The 15,158-nt window shown below is 53.5% G+C and overlaps 1 protein-coding gene across 9 annotated transcripts in view; it reads right to left on the bottom strand.

Moving 5' to 3' along the window:
* KIAA1671 overlaps positions 1 to 15,158 on the bottom strand; it is a 198,233-nt gene that overhangs the window by 70,567 nt on the left and 112,508 nt on the right. The window contains exon 1 of one of the 9 annotated variants that reach the window (XM_082354427.1): positions 5,055 to 7,198. The exons of the other annotated variants lie outside the window; for them this stretch is intronic. Within the exon in view, the coding sequence (XP_082210553.1) occupies positions 5,055 to 5,339 (285 nt within the window). The 5' untranslated portion in view covers positions 5,340 to 7,198. Of the gene's footprint in view, positions 1 to 5,054; positions 7,199 to 15,158 lie in introns of those variants that run through there. 9 annotated transcript variants of the gene reach the window in all.

Here is a 15,158-nt window from a genome sequence, read left to right as displayed (position 1 = left end):
TGGGTGAAGAATGGCCTGGAGGGCAAGAGGCCAGAGTAGAAGCAGTGAGTGAGCTGAATTGTGGCCTCCAAAGAGATATGTCCACATCCTAACCCCTGGCACCTGTGAATGGGACTTGACTTGGAAAAAAGGTCTTTGCAGATGTTAAAGAAGTTAAGGATCTCCAGATGAGCTCAGGATGGATGACCTGGAGGGCCCTCAATCCAATGACAAGTGTCCTTATAAGAGACAGAAGAGAAGCCGCGTGGAGACAGAGGCAGAGATTGGAGCAATGTGGCCACAAGCCAAGGAATGCCTGGAGCCATCAGAAGCCGGAAGAGGCAGGAAGGATCCTCCCCTAGAGCCCTAGAAGGGGGGTGTGGCCTGACAACACCTTGATTTTGAACTTTCGGACTCCAGATTTCTGTTGTTTTCGGCCGCCAGTGTGTGTGGTCATTTATCGTGGCAGCCTAAAGAGGCAGTCAACGTGGAGGAGGTATTGACAGAAATCGGGGCTTTTGATGGTGAGAGTCACAGACACCCTTTTCCTTTCTAATTCTCTCCTACTTGCTAAAAAAAGGGGTGTGTGTGTGTGTGTGTGTGTGTGTGTGTGTGTGTGTGTATGCTCACGGCAGGGGGAAGATGCTAAGCCCTGCTGAATATTTATGCATCCATTTCGCCATAATTGACGCAGAACCAAATACTCCCACTCAGGATTGAACCCACCCAGCACAGGGCGCTGGTGCTTAAGCAGTGAATCCCCGGGGCCAGGGGCCGCCTTGGGCCCAGCGCAGCCGACACACGCTGGGGTGTTGGGGTTCCAGCCTCACCGATCCCAGCTGTGTGGCCCCAGGCCTGTGACTTCACCTCTCTGTGCTTCTGATTTCTCATCCATGAAATATGGGGGCTACACTCCATGTCCCTCAGGGGCAGCTGTGCGAATTCGATGAGACAAACTCCTGGCAAGCAGGAGGTGCCTGCCCTTCCTCCCCAGCTCAGGTCAGTGGGAGGATACTCCAAATACAATTATAGTCCCCCAACCAAATTACGTACAGCAGTCTTCTCAACCGGAGGAGGGGGAGGGGTGGCGGTTTTGCCCCCTGGAGACACCTGGCAATGTCTGGGGACATTTTTGGTCATCATGCATGGGGGCGCTACTGGCATCTAGTTGGGAGAGGCCAGGGATGATCCTATATACATACATGGGGACAGCTCTCTGCCCCCCAAAGAATGACTGGGCCCTAGGTACCAACGGTGGTGAGACTGGAAAACTGACATATGGCAAGAGTTTGGTGTCAGGACTTCCCTGGTGGCACAGTGGTTAAGACTCCGCGCACCCAATGCAGGGGGCCCGGGTTCGATCCTTGGTCAGGGAACTAGATCCCGCATGCATGCCGCAACTGAGAGCCTGCATGACGCAACTAAAAGATTCCCCGTGCCTTAACTAAGAGTTCGCATGCCTCAACTAAGAGTTCGCATGCCGCAACTAAGAGTATGCATGCCGCAACTAAGAGTATGCATGCCGCAACAAAGATCCCGCACGTGGCAACGAAGATCCCGTGCGCCGCAACTAAGACCCGGCGCAGCCAAATAAATAAATAAATATTAACAACAACAACAACAACAAAAGAGTTTGGTGTTACAGACAAGCCCTTGATCTTTTAAGACGGTTCCCTCGTTTTCAGCCCCTACATGACATATTTATGTGCTGACGTGTTTTATGTTCTGTCCCCTTGAAGGCAACTCTATAAAGGCGAGAGCTGTGTCTGTTTCATTCAGTGTTGGCACCCTAGTAGGTGCTCGATAAACACTGGTGGGACGAAAATGTGAGTGAGTGAATGAAAGGACACAAATAATACACACCTCATGCTTACGGGGGCCTGGCACACAGTAAATGCCCACAAAAGGTTGGCCAGGTTCTTATTTTGCTTTGCAAAAGGCACCAGTCTGCCCATTTGGTCAGGTGGGACTCACATCACGGCACCTGCACCCACACTTGTTAAGCCCTTCCTGTATGCGGGTGCTTAACAGGTGCCAGGGCTGTGCTGGTTTTTAGTCCGGCCCACTGGACCACCCACCTGACAAACCCCAGGCGAACCCCCACTTTACAGATGAGGATGCTGAGGCTGAAAGAGGTGGGTCCACTTGCCCAAGGTCACTCGGCCAGCACATGGAGGAGCTGAGCCTTGACCCCGAGTCGGTCCAATTCCAAAGCCCTCTCTGCAGAACAGCCCTCGGCCCTGGAGACTCCCACTTCCCACTTTCACTCCAGCCGTTGGCCTCTGTGGCACTGCCATTGTGCCTGGGTTCTGGAATTTTCTGCCTGGCCTCTATTGCAGTCCACCTCGCTTGCTGGGCTTGTTCTCAGGCTCACTCTGGGCTGCAGCACAGACATGCCTCTTCCTGCCTTTGTCGCTCAGAGACAATGCGATTATTTCCCTTCTTCCCCCTTTTATTCGGCAGACGCCCAGGCAGGCCATTAGCAAATTATTTCAAGGCTGCCTTTAGAAAAATGTTTTGGGGGCACGCCTTTGAGGGTTACTTTCTGCCTGCCAGAGATTCTTCTACTCGGCTCTGAGTAAATAGGAGCCTGAGGCAGGATTTGGAACAGAACGGATTCTTTAGGGAAATCGAGTAAGAGTTCAAGTCCCAAAGACTGAAATCCCGCCCCCCCCCACCCCCGTCCCCTTCCCAGCCCCAGCTATGGCTCCTGCAGGTGGCCCTGAACTCTTAATTGTCAGTGGCTTTAAAAAGTTTCCTCCTCCCATAGAACAAATATTTAAGCGAAGTCCCTGAGTGAAAGGGGAATGTGTGGATTTTCCAATTCGCTGGGGATCTTTGAAGGGATGGTTTGGGAGAAAAGGTTTTGGTTGTTGCAGTAGCTAACTTTTAAGGCCCACATACCATGGCCATGGGCATCATGCGTCTACTGGTGGCAGGTCACTGTCCTTAAGTGATAACGATGGGAAATGTAAATGGGAAATGAGGATAATCCCCCATTTCACAGATGAGGAAACTGAGGCACAGAGAGGGGAACAGTCCACCCAAGGTTGCACAGCTGGGAAGTGGCAGAGCCAGGAGTCAAACCCAGGCCCTCTGCAAAACAGCTTGTGTCTCCATCCCAACTCTGCCCTCATCCCGAGGAGTCAGGACATCATGGCACCTGACAGACAGAAAGCAGCTACAAATGCACACCTATTATGTGCCCAGTCCTGCGATGGGTACCCATTTCAACCTCCTGATGATCCTGAGTTCTCCCCAGTTGACAGAGGAGGAAACTGAGGCTTGAGAACGGGTCAAGGTCCCTCCGCCAGGATGTGGCCGACTTTGATTCAAGCTTTCAACCCCAATGCCAGCTGGTAGATGCCAAATGCTAAATGGGAAGGTACCAGATTAATTCAGCCCAGATTCATCCAGCACGCATTAGCATTGATGGAGGCACTGCAAGGCAACAGTGAACAGAGGAGACAAAGACGCTGCAAGGTCCATCTCCATTCATTCATTCATTCATTCACCAAGCGGGGGAGCAGGGCAATGAGGCCTGCGGGGACTCGGGCCGATGCCTAGGGTCACAGGGCAGGAGAACTGAATGTTACCAAGCCCCACACCCTTAAATGAATTTCCAGAGAGGGAACAAGAGTGAAAGAGAAGAGAGACAGAGAGAGACACACACAGAGACAGAGACAGAGGGACAGAAAGAATGAACGAGAGGCTTTCTCTCCCTGGGCTAAGTCACCCCTTCCAAAGGTTGGGGTGGGGGATCTGTCTCATAAATTCAGGCCCCACTGATTCGTCCAGGGCCACAGAGCAGCACAGACCCAGAAGGGAAGGAGATGTCATATTAATGAGGCACGTGTTAGCACCTGACTGCTCTGGTTGCCGTGTGACCCTGGGAGAATCACCACACCTCTCTGGGCCAGCCGAGGGGATGCCGGGATCCTGCACCTTGAGGGCAGGTGTGAGATTTCAGCGACCTCGCGTGCACAGAGGGCTGGCTCAGAGCCTGGTGCACCCCTCGGCTCCATACCTAAATGCTGGGTCCCAAAATGACCATCGGGACTCATCACAAGGCTGAACCCAGGGAAGGAGCTGGCTTAGCCCTTCACCCATCTTTAGTCTCCTGCGAACTGGGTCACATAGTCAGGTGGCAGATGTCTCCTATATGAAAACACCAGGTCCTCTCTTTGAGAGTCAGTGATATGGGCTTCCCTGAAGTTATCAGGAAGGTCTGGAGAAATCTTTTTACTGGAAGCTTGGCTGGAAAGAGCCCTGAGTGGGGTTCAAAGCTGGGGGTTCCGGCACTTGCTTTGCCACTCACTCACTGTGCTACCCCAGGCAGGTACCTTTCCCTGTCTGGGCTCAGTTCCACCTCTTCAAATCATTAGTAAGGTCCTTGAGAAAAAACCTGGATGCAAGTCGCGTTTTCAATCATTAGATGTCATTCCACCCTGGTCCCCAAGCCCCATCAAGCTTGCCTGAGTGAGAGATGGTGGAATCTCAGGACCCAGATTAAGGTCCCCTGTCCTGGCTCATTCACACCAAGGTTCACTTGTCAGTGGGCAAATCTGCCCACCACCTCGGGTAATCAGATGAGACCTCGCAATTTTGCTCAACTATAAGACCACAGAAGTCACAACTCCTCACAAATATGACATGGACACTTGGTCACCCTGGAGGGTGTAAGGAGATGAAGCAGGTGCCAACTAATCCTCCCCCAAAATAGGAAGCATTTGCGTCGGGCTGGAGTGTCGGCACTTGCAGATAAATCAACCGGCAAAGCCTGCTGGACTCATGTGCCAGCCCCGTCCACATAGACGTTGAATCCGGTATAAATGTCCTGACCGCTTTGGGGGAGCGAGCAAGTCCACTGTCAGGGGGACTGCCACCACACGCCTCTTTCCCAGGCGCGGGAGCAGGACAGGGTCGGGCTAGACGGACAATTATTCTGGAAGAGGCAACCTCCCCGGTTGGATCTATGGGAACCCCACCACCTCCCTGGAGTGGGGGAGGGGCAGCACTGGAGGGGAGGAGTTCTCACCGTTGTTTTAATATTTTAAAAAACATAATAAGCTTACAAGATCTGGGGGCTCCGAGTCCGGCTGCCTTTTCCTCAGGGAAGAAAATCTCTGTTGGCTTCGCGCAGAGAAGCGGCGTAAAGATTCCCGGCTGCGGGAGGCGAGGTGTCGGAAGGACGAGGTGCGCTTGAAGGGGGTCCGGCCGGAGGGCTCCCCACTCGCCCGCTCGGGGCCCACCGTGCTGGTCACTAAGTTGAGGGCCTCCTGGAAGGACCTCCGGACGGTCCCCATCCACTGGGTCATGTGGGTTTGGGCCACCGTGAGTTTGTCTCCCAGGTAATCCATGGGGCCGGGAGGTGGGGAGGCAGGAAAGCGGTGAAACGCCGGGGTCCTCTCCCCTCTCCCTGCTGTGCGCCGCCGGGAGTCCTGGGCTGCCTGGAGAGGAAAGCCCGCAGCCCTCTTCAGCCGGCCCGAGAGCAGAGAAACATCGCTGAGCCAGCAGCCGGCGGCATCCGCGGGGCTCGCTCCGGAGGCAGTTCAGGGTCAGGCTGCGAGTCCGCCCCCCGGAGTTGTGAGTAAACACGCTGGCAGCTCCAAGATCCAGTTCCCAGCGCTCACCGGCTGGCCGGCGGGCTCGGGTGACGAGGAGCTTTGAGGAACTGGGCTGCCGCGCCGGCTCCAGGGCGTGACGGTCCCCGCGAGGTGGGGGAGGAAAAGGCGGTGGCCCCCGGGCACCCTCAGGCACCTGGGTCCTTCCTCACTTTCCCCCAGGTAGGCGGCACCCCCCGGGCACCCGCGGCGGCGGCGGGGCCCTGCTCACCTGGCCCACGCAGGTTTCCTGTCCTCCGGCCGGGGGTTCCAAACCTGTGGGCCGGCGGGCAGCTAGCTCATTTCCGGAGGCAGCCACCAGGGCCCCGGGTCCCCTGGCTCGGCAGCCCAGGATGACATCAGCCCCCCTTCTCAGCGAGGGGCTTCGCTGCCCAGGAATGCCGGAGGGGCCTCGGGGAGGCGGCCACCCAGGGAGCTGACGTCCGCCCCCATTTGGTCTTCCTCTCCAAGCCCCAACTCGCTCCCCGTCCCGCGGGGCTGCCGCTGACTGCACGTGCCCGGCAGCCTCTCCGCCCTGTGCCCTGACCGCGGGCGCACGGGGAGAGGCGGCTGCACGTGCGTGCACGCGGGCGCCTGTGTGCGCGTATGTCGGAGATCAGGCGGCCCGGCGAAGGCTGAACAGTTGGGAAACTGCCTCTGGGGTGACAGGCAGCGAGCGTCTGGGGACCTCTGGCCGGCAGTCAGTCTGTCTCCCTCTGGCGGTCCATTTCTCTGTCAGTTTCTCAGCCTCTCCTTCCTCCCCCTGTGTCTTATTTTCCACTTGTTCCTCCCTAAGCTCCTCTCTCTCTCTCATCCTCTCATCCTCTCTCTCTCTCTCTCACCTTTCCAGCCTTCTCTCCCTCCTCCCTAAAAGGCAACACCCAGCCAGGTGAAACAGCCCCCGAGGTCCCCCAAGGAAGGAACTGGGCCGGGCTGTATTTCAGTACAGGCAGAGTTGCCATGGCAACCCTGGGGCACAGCATCTGCCCCATCCTGGGTGGGCAGGCGCGGCACAGGGATGAACAGGAATGATTCATGGTTTATACTGGGTCACATGAGCTCCTGGGCTTTAACCCTTGTGGAGCTGCAGTGGCTGGGGGGCGAGGTGGGAAATGGGAGGCAGCAGCATCTGAGACTGGAGGGGGTGCTTGTCCGGAAGGGTGAGCAGCAGCCAGATCCTAAGGGGAGGCACACTTGCGGAAGGAGCTTTCTCCTTCCAGCAGGGATCCACCCTCTGTGTGACAGATGAGGAGATGCAGACTCAGAGACGTAGATTCACTTGCCCAAGGTCACACAGCAAGGGTACCACCAGAGCATGGGTCTGGGCTGTTTCATCCCCGCCCCTGCCCCATTTTCCGGGTCTGACATGGCACATGGTGCAGAGTTGGAGCTCAGTAAATATTTATCCTTCAAACGCCGAGTCCAAGAGTGAAACTTTGATCAGTCTGACTGCATCCCCAGCGCTTTCCCCCACCCACGTCATCTCAGTTTTGAACAAATATTTGATCCCTAGACACCGATCAAAGGGCTTCACTTGAGAAAGTTTTTCACGGAGGTGTCTCTGACAATGCAGCTGACGCAGATCTCCTTCTTCTCTGGATTCCCAGTCCTTACAGATGTTCGTTTGCTCATTCATTCTTTCACTCATTCACGTAAACATTCAGAGACTGCCCTCCCCGGGCCAGGCACTGGATACAGAGACTGAGGGCGTCCCTGCCCTTGAGGGCTCCCAGTCCAGTAGGACACTATAACCGTGGCTAATATTTACTCAGAGTGTGACTGAGTGTCCAATGCCATTCTAAGTGTTCATAGGAATTAACTCATGAATCCTCACATGAACCCATTTGACAGGAGGAGACTGAGGCCCAGGGAGGTGACGTCACCTGCCAAGTTCTTCCAGGGTGGTAGGCGGCCCCCAAGATGGCCTCCAGGGATCCCTGACCCCTGTTATTCACACCCCAGAGTGGTCCCCTCTCACAATGAGTCCGAGTTGGTCTGTGTGCCCAAGAGATAAGGCAGGAGTGACAGTGTGTGATTTCCAAAGCTGGGTCCTACCAGCCGCCATGTTGTGAAGGCACTCAAGCAGCCCTGTGGAGAGACCCACGTGGAGAGAGTCTGAGGCCCCCAGCCAACAGGCAGCACCCACTTCCAGCCGTGTGAGTGAGCCATTTTGGAAGCAGATCCCACATCACCAGGCAAACCCTTGGATGACTGTGGCCCTCAACTGCAACCTCACGGGAGACCCTGAGCCCGAGCCATCCAGCCAAGCTGCTCCCAAATTCCTGACCCACAGAAATCACAAGAGATTCAAATGCCCAGAGGCAGGATAGTGCCTGGGCCATTGGGAAACCAAGGGCTGGAGCAGAATGAGGAGAGAGAGGGGAGGGGGACAAGGGGCTCTTGTAGCAGCCTGCACCCCATGATGCAAATGAGAAAAATGTGCACAGGGCCCCAGATCCTACCTCCATACATGTGTCTGGCCCCACCCACCACCCCATACAGCCTTCAGGGTCCCAGGGCTTCTGGCCACCAAGGTTTGCCCACTTTCCTCACCTGGTCCGTAGCCAGCCTCCTGCAGTGGGCGGGCCACTTGCCCAGAGGGCCAGGAACTTCCAGGGTGGGAGCAGTCATGAGAAAGAGCTGAGTCCTCCCCATCTAACCCCAGAAAAGCCACACCAGAAATACCTAAAGATCTGGAAAGGGACGCAACTTTTTAACAGACCATCTGGACACAGAGGTGGGAAAAATTTACTGAGAACCTTCCGGAGGAAAAACGTTACATCAAAACAGCACCTACAACACCTTTAAAGTGATAATACCCAGTGTTGGTCAGGCTGTGGTAAAAGAGATACATTTACCCACAGATGGAAATGGAGATTGGTATATTATTTCCTGAAGGGAATTTAACATTGAAGATCAAAATTCTTAAAAACAATGGCCAGTTAATGACACACACGCTGAAGTGTACTGATATCTACAACTTATTTTGAAATGCAGCCAAAAAAAAAAAAGAAAGTATACACTAAGGAATGGATGGATGGCTAGATTTTTCTAAGGCAAATATAGCAAAATGTGAGCAATTATAGAATCTATCTGGTAGGTATATGTGTACGTCCTGTACAATTTTTCTGTATATTTGAAATTTTTCATAATAAAAGGTTGGGATGGGAGGATGTGCCTGCCTTTTGATCCTGCGTTTCATGATCCAATTCCACACCCAGCAATCTGTCTGGAAATGAGAATGATCTATACAAACATTTTGCTATACAGGGGTGTTCATCACAGTTATATCTGTGAAAAATTCGTAAAAACCTTATCGTCCAACAGAAAGAGACTCGTTCAGTGCTGTGCCGACCCATACTGAAGTCAGAGGCAAAAGAAAAAATCAGTGACACTGATCCTGTCTTTATGTATAATGTCGACAGTTTGTTCACCATGGATTTTTGAATTAATTTTGATTTTTAAAAACCACTGCATTAAAAGTTATTTATTTTGATAACCCATTATTTTGGTGCTCTCTTAAATTTTGGGCCCTAGGTGTGTGCCTCAGTCACCTCACCCTAGCCCCAGCCCAGGATATGCTAAATCAATATAGCTTCATGGTTAAGGGTTTGTAGACCTGCCTCTGGCTCTTATCAGCTGTGTGGCCTTGAGAAAGTTACTGAACCTCTCTGATTTTCAGAGATGAAATCATCAAAGTCATCATTGTCACTGATGCTGTTGGAACCACTTACTGTGTGTGCCAGGCATTGTATTACATTGTCTGCTCCTCCCAACAATGAAATGAGGTTTGTACTAGGATTATTACTCCCATTTTGCAGATGGAAAAACTGAGGCAGAGGGATTCAATGAGCAGCCTAAGGTCACACAGCTATTAAGTGGTAGAGTGTGCAACCCCCAGCCTCGCACCTTGGACAAGGTAGAGGAGGACTGGCCTTTGGCAAATCAGCCTGGATGGAAGACAAGTGTCGGGAAGAGCAGAGGAGACCAAGCAGCAGGCGGGATCACAAGGCCCCACCTCCTTCCACAACGGGGGAGATGGGTGCAGAAGGGAGCTGGAAAGCCAGATTGCTTGCCTGCTCCCCGCTCCCAGCTCCCCTTAGGTACAATGTGGTCTGAAAGTGTGACTATAAAAAGCGTCACTCTCTGAAAACTGGGGCAGCCTGAGCGCTTTCCCTGCCAGAGGACTTTTTTTGCAAACTCTTCTGTTCTCTCCAGGAAACTCCTGGGGTGTTGCTGGGCATCAAAAAGGAAAGAAAGCCGCCTCCTTACATAATTAATCCAAAATGCTCTGGAGAAGCTGCTGTGATCCAGGAAATAAAGGGGAATTTTATCCACTGTATGAGGTGGGGCCCAGAGGTCACCATTGCCAGACAAGTGTGTGCCGTCACGGAAATCAGAATGCGGTCATTCATTCATTCAACAAATGTTCCCTATGCCGTTACTTTGTGTGAGCTCCGTGCTGACCCTGAAGGGACCTATAGTCCCTGAAGAGCTCGGGCTAGCTATCTGATCTCAGCCATTAAGGGGAGAGGGTGTCCCAACAGGCCACCTCAAATCTGAGGCTGTAGCATTTTCTCCCCCGAATCTGATACAAACATGAACACTCTAGAGAATCCCTCAGGTGGAAGAAAAAGCCAGAAAAAAAACGAACATTTGCAGTACAAGTACCAAAGGCTATAACAGACTAGTGAATAACACACTATGATGGGAATGTAAGTGGGGGAGGTGAAACCCAACCAAGAAAGTAGGAAGTTGAGGAAAGAAGAGCAAAGGGAAGATGATCATTTACTGAGGATCATTTACTGTAACTGGAAGAAGGAGATCTGGGTAGGGTCTTAAAAGATGAATAGGAGTATTCCAAGAAGGCTGAATGGCACGTGCAAAGGCCACTGGGCATGGCCGTATTCAGTCTTGCCTCTGGGCTTTTTCACATGCTGTATCCCCCGTATCCCTGCCTAGAGCTGCCTTCCCCTGTTCTCCACCTCTATTGGACGTCCCCGCACCCCAAGACCACCTTCAGCAACTTCAGTCTTTTCCAAATCTCCCCCAGGAGGTCTCAATTACATGACTCTCTGCACATCCTGCTTCCCAAAAGATTGGACATTCCAGAAGTAGGCATCCTGGGCCTCGAAACATACAAATGTTATATTGATAAGGAGGTGGTGTGGTAGAAATAATAATAACCATTAATTGAGGATTTGCTGTGTGCCGGGAACTGGTCACCCATACACCTCACCTCACATAACCCTCACAACAACCCTACAGGGTGAGTCCTGTTATTAATTATCCCCATTTTGCAGAGAAGGGCAGTGAGGTTTTAAAGAGCTGAAGGTATTTGCTCAAGGTCACTGAGCTGGCAAGTGGGGTTCTGGGACTTGAACCCAGACCTGTCTGATTCCAAAGCCCTCCTCCTTCTAGGGCAGAAGCCAGACTCTATCCACACCTCTAAGACCCCTTAAAATAACCAACTCTGTCCCAAGCCCCATGCACGAGGGCAGTAACTATTCCACACACTTCTCTGGTTGTCTTCAGACCTCCTTGGGTCAGGAAATGCCTGCAGAAGGACTTGTCTGGTTGTAAATCAGTTTCCTTTCTTGACAACTGGCCTAGAGACTAATTCCAGGGACCATATGTGGGAAGGGCTGACTTGTCGACCCAGCTTAAACCTGTTTTCTCTCCCCGTGGGATGGAGCAAAGGTTTTGGAGAGCTGACCAACAGCCAAACTTCTCATTTCATTGAAGAACCAGGCCCAGGCAGATGGCTGTCCCAGACCCACAATAAATCAATGTCAGGCGCCATGATCTTCCATAGGAGTCACTCACGAGCTGGACTTTGACAAGGTCTCTGGGATGTGCTCTGCTGCCTCTTGTTCAGCCCTTTGCACATGCTGTTCCCTCTGGCTAGGACACCATTCTACCCGTTCCTCACCTGGTCAGCATCTATTGTCCTTCACAGCTCAGCTTAGGGTACTCCCTCTTCCAAGAAGCCTCCCCTGATTCTTCATGCCCCCTGGCGGGGGGTGGTCACCTCTGGGCTCCCACTTTGCCGTATGACCCCCAAGCATCATTAACAATCTGAGCTGTAGCTCAGTTTACCCGTCAGTCTCCCCACTGGACTCTGAGCCCAGGGGCAGCAGGTATGTGTCCTGTTCACCCTTGAATCTCAGCATCCGGCACTCAGCAGGCACTCGACGTGCCCACCATGTGAAACGAGGGAATCACTGAGGTTTGAACCCCAGTCATACAACTCCCAGCATCCCTCTCCCTAGGCTTGTTTCCAAGGCAACAGGGAAAAGAATTCTGATATGAGAACAACAACAGAAAAAAAAACAGAAATAACTTGATCTGACAAGTCAATCCCAGATTATTTATAAACCAAGCCCAAGACTATTTCCTTGTGTTCATTTATCACACTCTTATTCAAACAGTCATTTTAATGACCTAAGATGCCCTTAATTAACCTTGGAAGGGGAGGGGGGAAAAAAAACCATCTGGAAAGGAAATCTTTCTAGAAACAGCCAGGAACTCATCTCCCTGCTTTATCAGGCCCCACCCTGAGCTCAAGTGGAAAGTAGCATTTTCCACACTGGGGAGAGCCCGCTGTGTGGCCCCGCCCGGCGTGGCAAGGCCAGTCTGTAATTACAGCCCCTCTTTGAAGAGCTAGGCGTCTAAAAAAGCTGCAGGCCCTGGCCTCCTCAAAAGGAAGAGGCTGAGGGCCCCGCCTGATTCACGCTGCTGGCTGCCCAGTGGCCCTGGGGCAGTGGTTTCTGGACCGCTGCCACCCGCTCCTCGGGCTTTCTGGGAAGGAGAAGGGGACCCTAATGGGGTCTTTGTCTGGTCGCCTTGCCTGGGGTTGGACAACACGTCTCTTTCCACCAGAGCAGCTGAAATTCCACATTTTTGGATCAGTTAGTGAAAGAGAGCAAGATGTTCTTGGGGAACAAGAATTAGAACTGGGACAAGGGATTCATGATGTCCCCTAGGAAATTTATCCCTGAGCAGTGAGCCTGCTATCCTGGGCTAAGTGCCCCCTAAGCAACACCCTAAGATTTGAAGGCTCTCCCCGAGGATAATAAAAGGCTGGAGGAATGAGAAGAAGGCTTCCTTTCCCTGCTCCCTCCCTCCTCCCTTCTGACTTCAACTAGCATTTGAATGAGGACCTACTATGTGCCAAGCGCTGTGCCAGGTGCTGGGGACCCCACCCCTGGCCCCCAGAGCGGTTTTATTTGGGCTTTGCAGTAAGGATGATAGCGAACCGGAGTAGCTCTTAGTCGCCGAGGGCCTACCGTGCGCGCCATCACCTCCCTGACCTGCATAAGCCAGAAGGGTTGTGATCCCCGCTGTACAGATGAGGACACCGAGACACCGCATGAGGAAGACCCTAGCCCGAGTCACATGGCTGCCGCGTGCAGAGCATGGCTTAAGCCCAGGTCAGGCTGAGCTCACAGCCGGGGCTCCTAAACACCGGGCTACCCTGCCTCTGTGAGCACCCCGGTTCATGGCAGAACAGGGCTGGATCTGGGGTGCAGAAGAGGTGGTGGCAGGATAAAGGGCCTTACCCCTGCTCCTCTTTCTTCCTCTCTGCTTCACTTCCTCAGACTCGGGTGGCCGTGAACCCCAAGTGAAGCCTGACTGTGATGGGCACAAGGTTTCCCAAGATGGCCTCAGCCGCCTCGGCAGCTCCAAGGACCCCCAGGTCTGGGCGGCCTTGGAGAGCCCCCTGTATCCCACCTGCCCCGGCTGAACGGAGAGGAGAGGGTGGGCCCTGGGCACACTGACCCAGGCTTGAGGCCACCAGGCTCTGCCCCCAATTACTGGGGGTTCCCAGGCAGCGCTCCCCTCCTCTCTGGGAGGCCGGGGAGCCCAACTCAAAACCCCAGCTGCCTCCTCTCAAAAGCCTCCTGTCCCAGGCGGACTCAAACACCGTGTGGCCTGGGGCACTCACGTGGCCTCCTTTTGCCTGTGGTGCCTCATCTCACAAATGGAAATCATGACACCTGCCTCCCAGGTAAAGGTGCACAAAGTAGGCCCCTGGCAAAGGTAGGTGGGATGGCGTCAGATTCCCACGGGGCTGTCTGCAGCTGGAGTGCTCACATTTTGAGAACAAACTTTTGAAGAAAAATGTTCTCCCAAACGCCAAATCAACATCTATTCAAACACTGCTAGGACGCGGTTAATATTTCCTAAGCACCAATGACGGGCCAGGCCCTACACCATCTCATGTCATCCCCACACACACATGGTTAAGGGCAGGCCTCCCATGACTGACTCCTCACTGTGTGACCCTGGGCAAGTGGCTTGCCTTCTCTGAGCCCCTCCTTCCTTGTCTTTAAAATGGGATAAAAATGGTCCCCTCCTTCCCAGGTGGTGCTGAAGGTTATGTGATGTGTGTTCTATCTCGTGAGAGCAGAACAACTATCCCCATTATACAGATGAGGACACTGAGGCAGCGAGAGCAGAGGCTGAAGGCTGCACAGTCACTTAGTGGTGAAGTCTGGCTTGGAGGCCTGTGCTCTGAGCTGTGGCTTGGTGGGCAAGGGGACAGTGGGCACTGGGGAGCCGGCGCCTCTGGCCTCCCAGGCCCACCGCTATCATTCCCACTGCCCAGCTCGCCAGCCCTCGGCCACCCTCCTCTCATCTCAGAGCTGCTGTGAGTAATGGTCCCCACTCGGTCCCTGCTGGCTGAGGCCTCCACACAGGCACGGCTTTCTCCCGACCCGGCTAGAGGTCTATTATCTTGTGCCTTGTTTCTCAGCTTGTAGAGAGCCCCTCCTCTGCACTGCCCACACTGTTCCAGGAGCCACGCTGTGCTGGGCAGGAGGGCAGGAAGGGGGGCGGCCAGGCAGCCTTGGCATTTTGACAGAAGTGTGTCGCCCCATAGGCCCCCACAGTACCCACCTGGTAGGCACGAGGCATATTCTGGCAGAGTCCTGGACCTTGGCCAACCTGGACTCACCGCTGTCTGGAACCCTCCCGTCGCCAGGGCAATGAAGGTGAGACCCCCAGCTCCCTCCACCCAGCTGCCTCCTGCCGGGAAAGGTACCGCCCAGCAGCCCCAAACTGACTGTAGCCCGCACACCATGATGCTCCTCATTTCTGAATCTTAGCTCCTCAGGGACTCTCCCTCCCAACCACCCAACACAAAGGAGCTGCCAGACCCTCTCTATCTTAGCACCCTTTCCTTCACACATTCTGTTATACTACCTGGTGTTTTCCTGATCGTTTATTTAATGTCATCTCTCTAACCAAGGCTCGTGAGAGCAGAAACCTTGGATGTCTTAATATCTGCTATTGTCCCTGTGCCTAGCACACTGGAGGCTCTCAGTAAGTGTTTGCTGAATGAATGAATGAAGTGAAGAAGAGAAAGAAGGGGTGAGGAGGGGAGGAGAAGTGGCAGGGGGTGCATATAAGAGGGAGGGGAGGGGAGGGGAGAAACACTATAACATTTGTACTGCAGTCCCATCCTCTCCTCTCCTCTCCTCCTTGGTCAATTCCTACCCACCCTTAAAGATTTCACACTGATGCCCCCACCTCCAGGAAGCCTTCCCTGCTACCCTTCCCACTCAGCTCAGT

This window comes from Balaenoptera borealis (genome assembly GCF_965194805.1).
Source record: "Balaenoptera borealis genome assembly, chromosome: 14".
Lineage (NCBI taxonomy): Eukaryota > Metazoa > Chordata > Mammalia > Artiodactyla > Balaenopteridae > Balaenoptera > Balaenoptera borealis.
The sequence above is the reverse complement of the archived record's forward strand: the minus strand, read 5'-3'. Positions and strand labels throughout refer to the sequence as shown.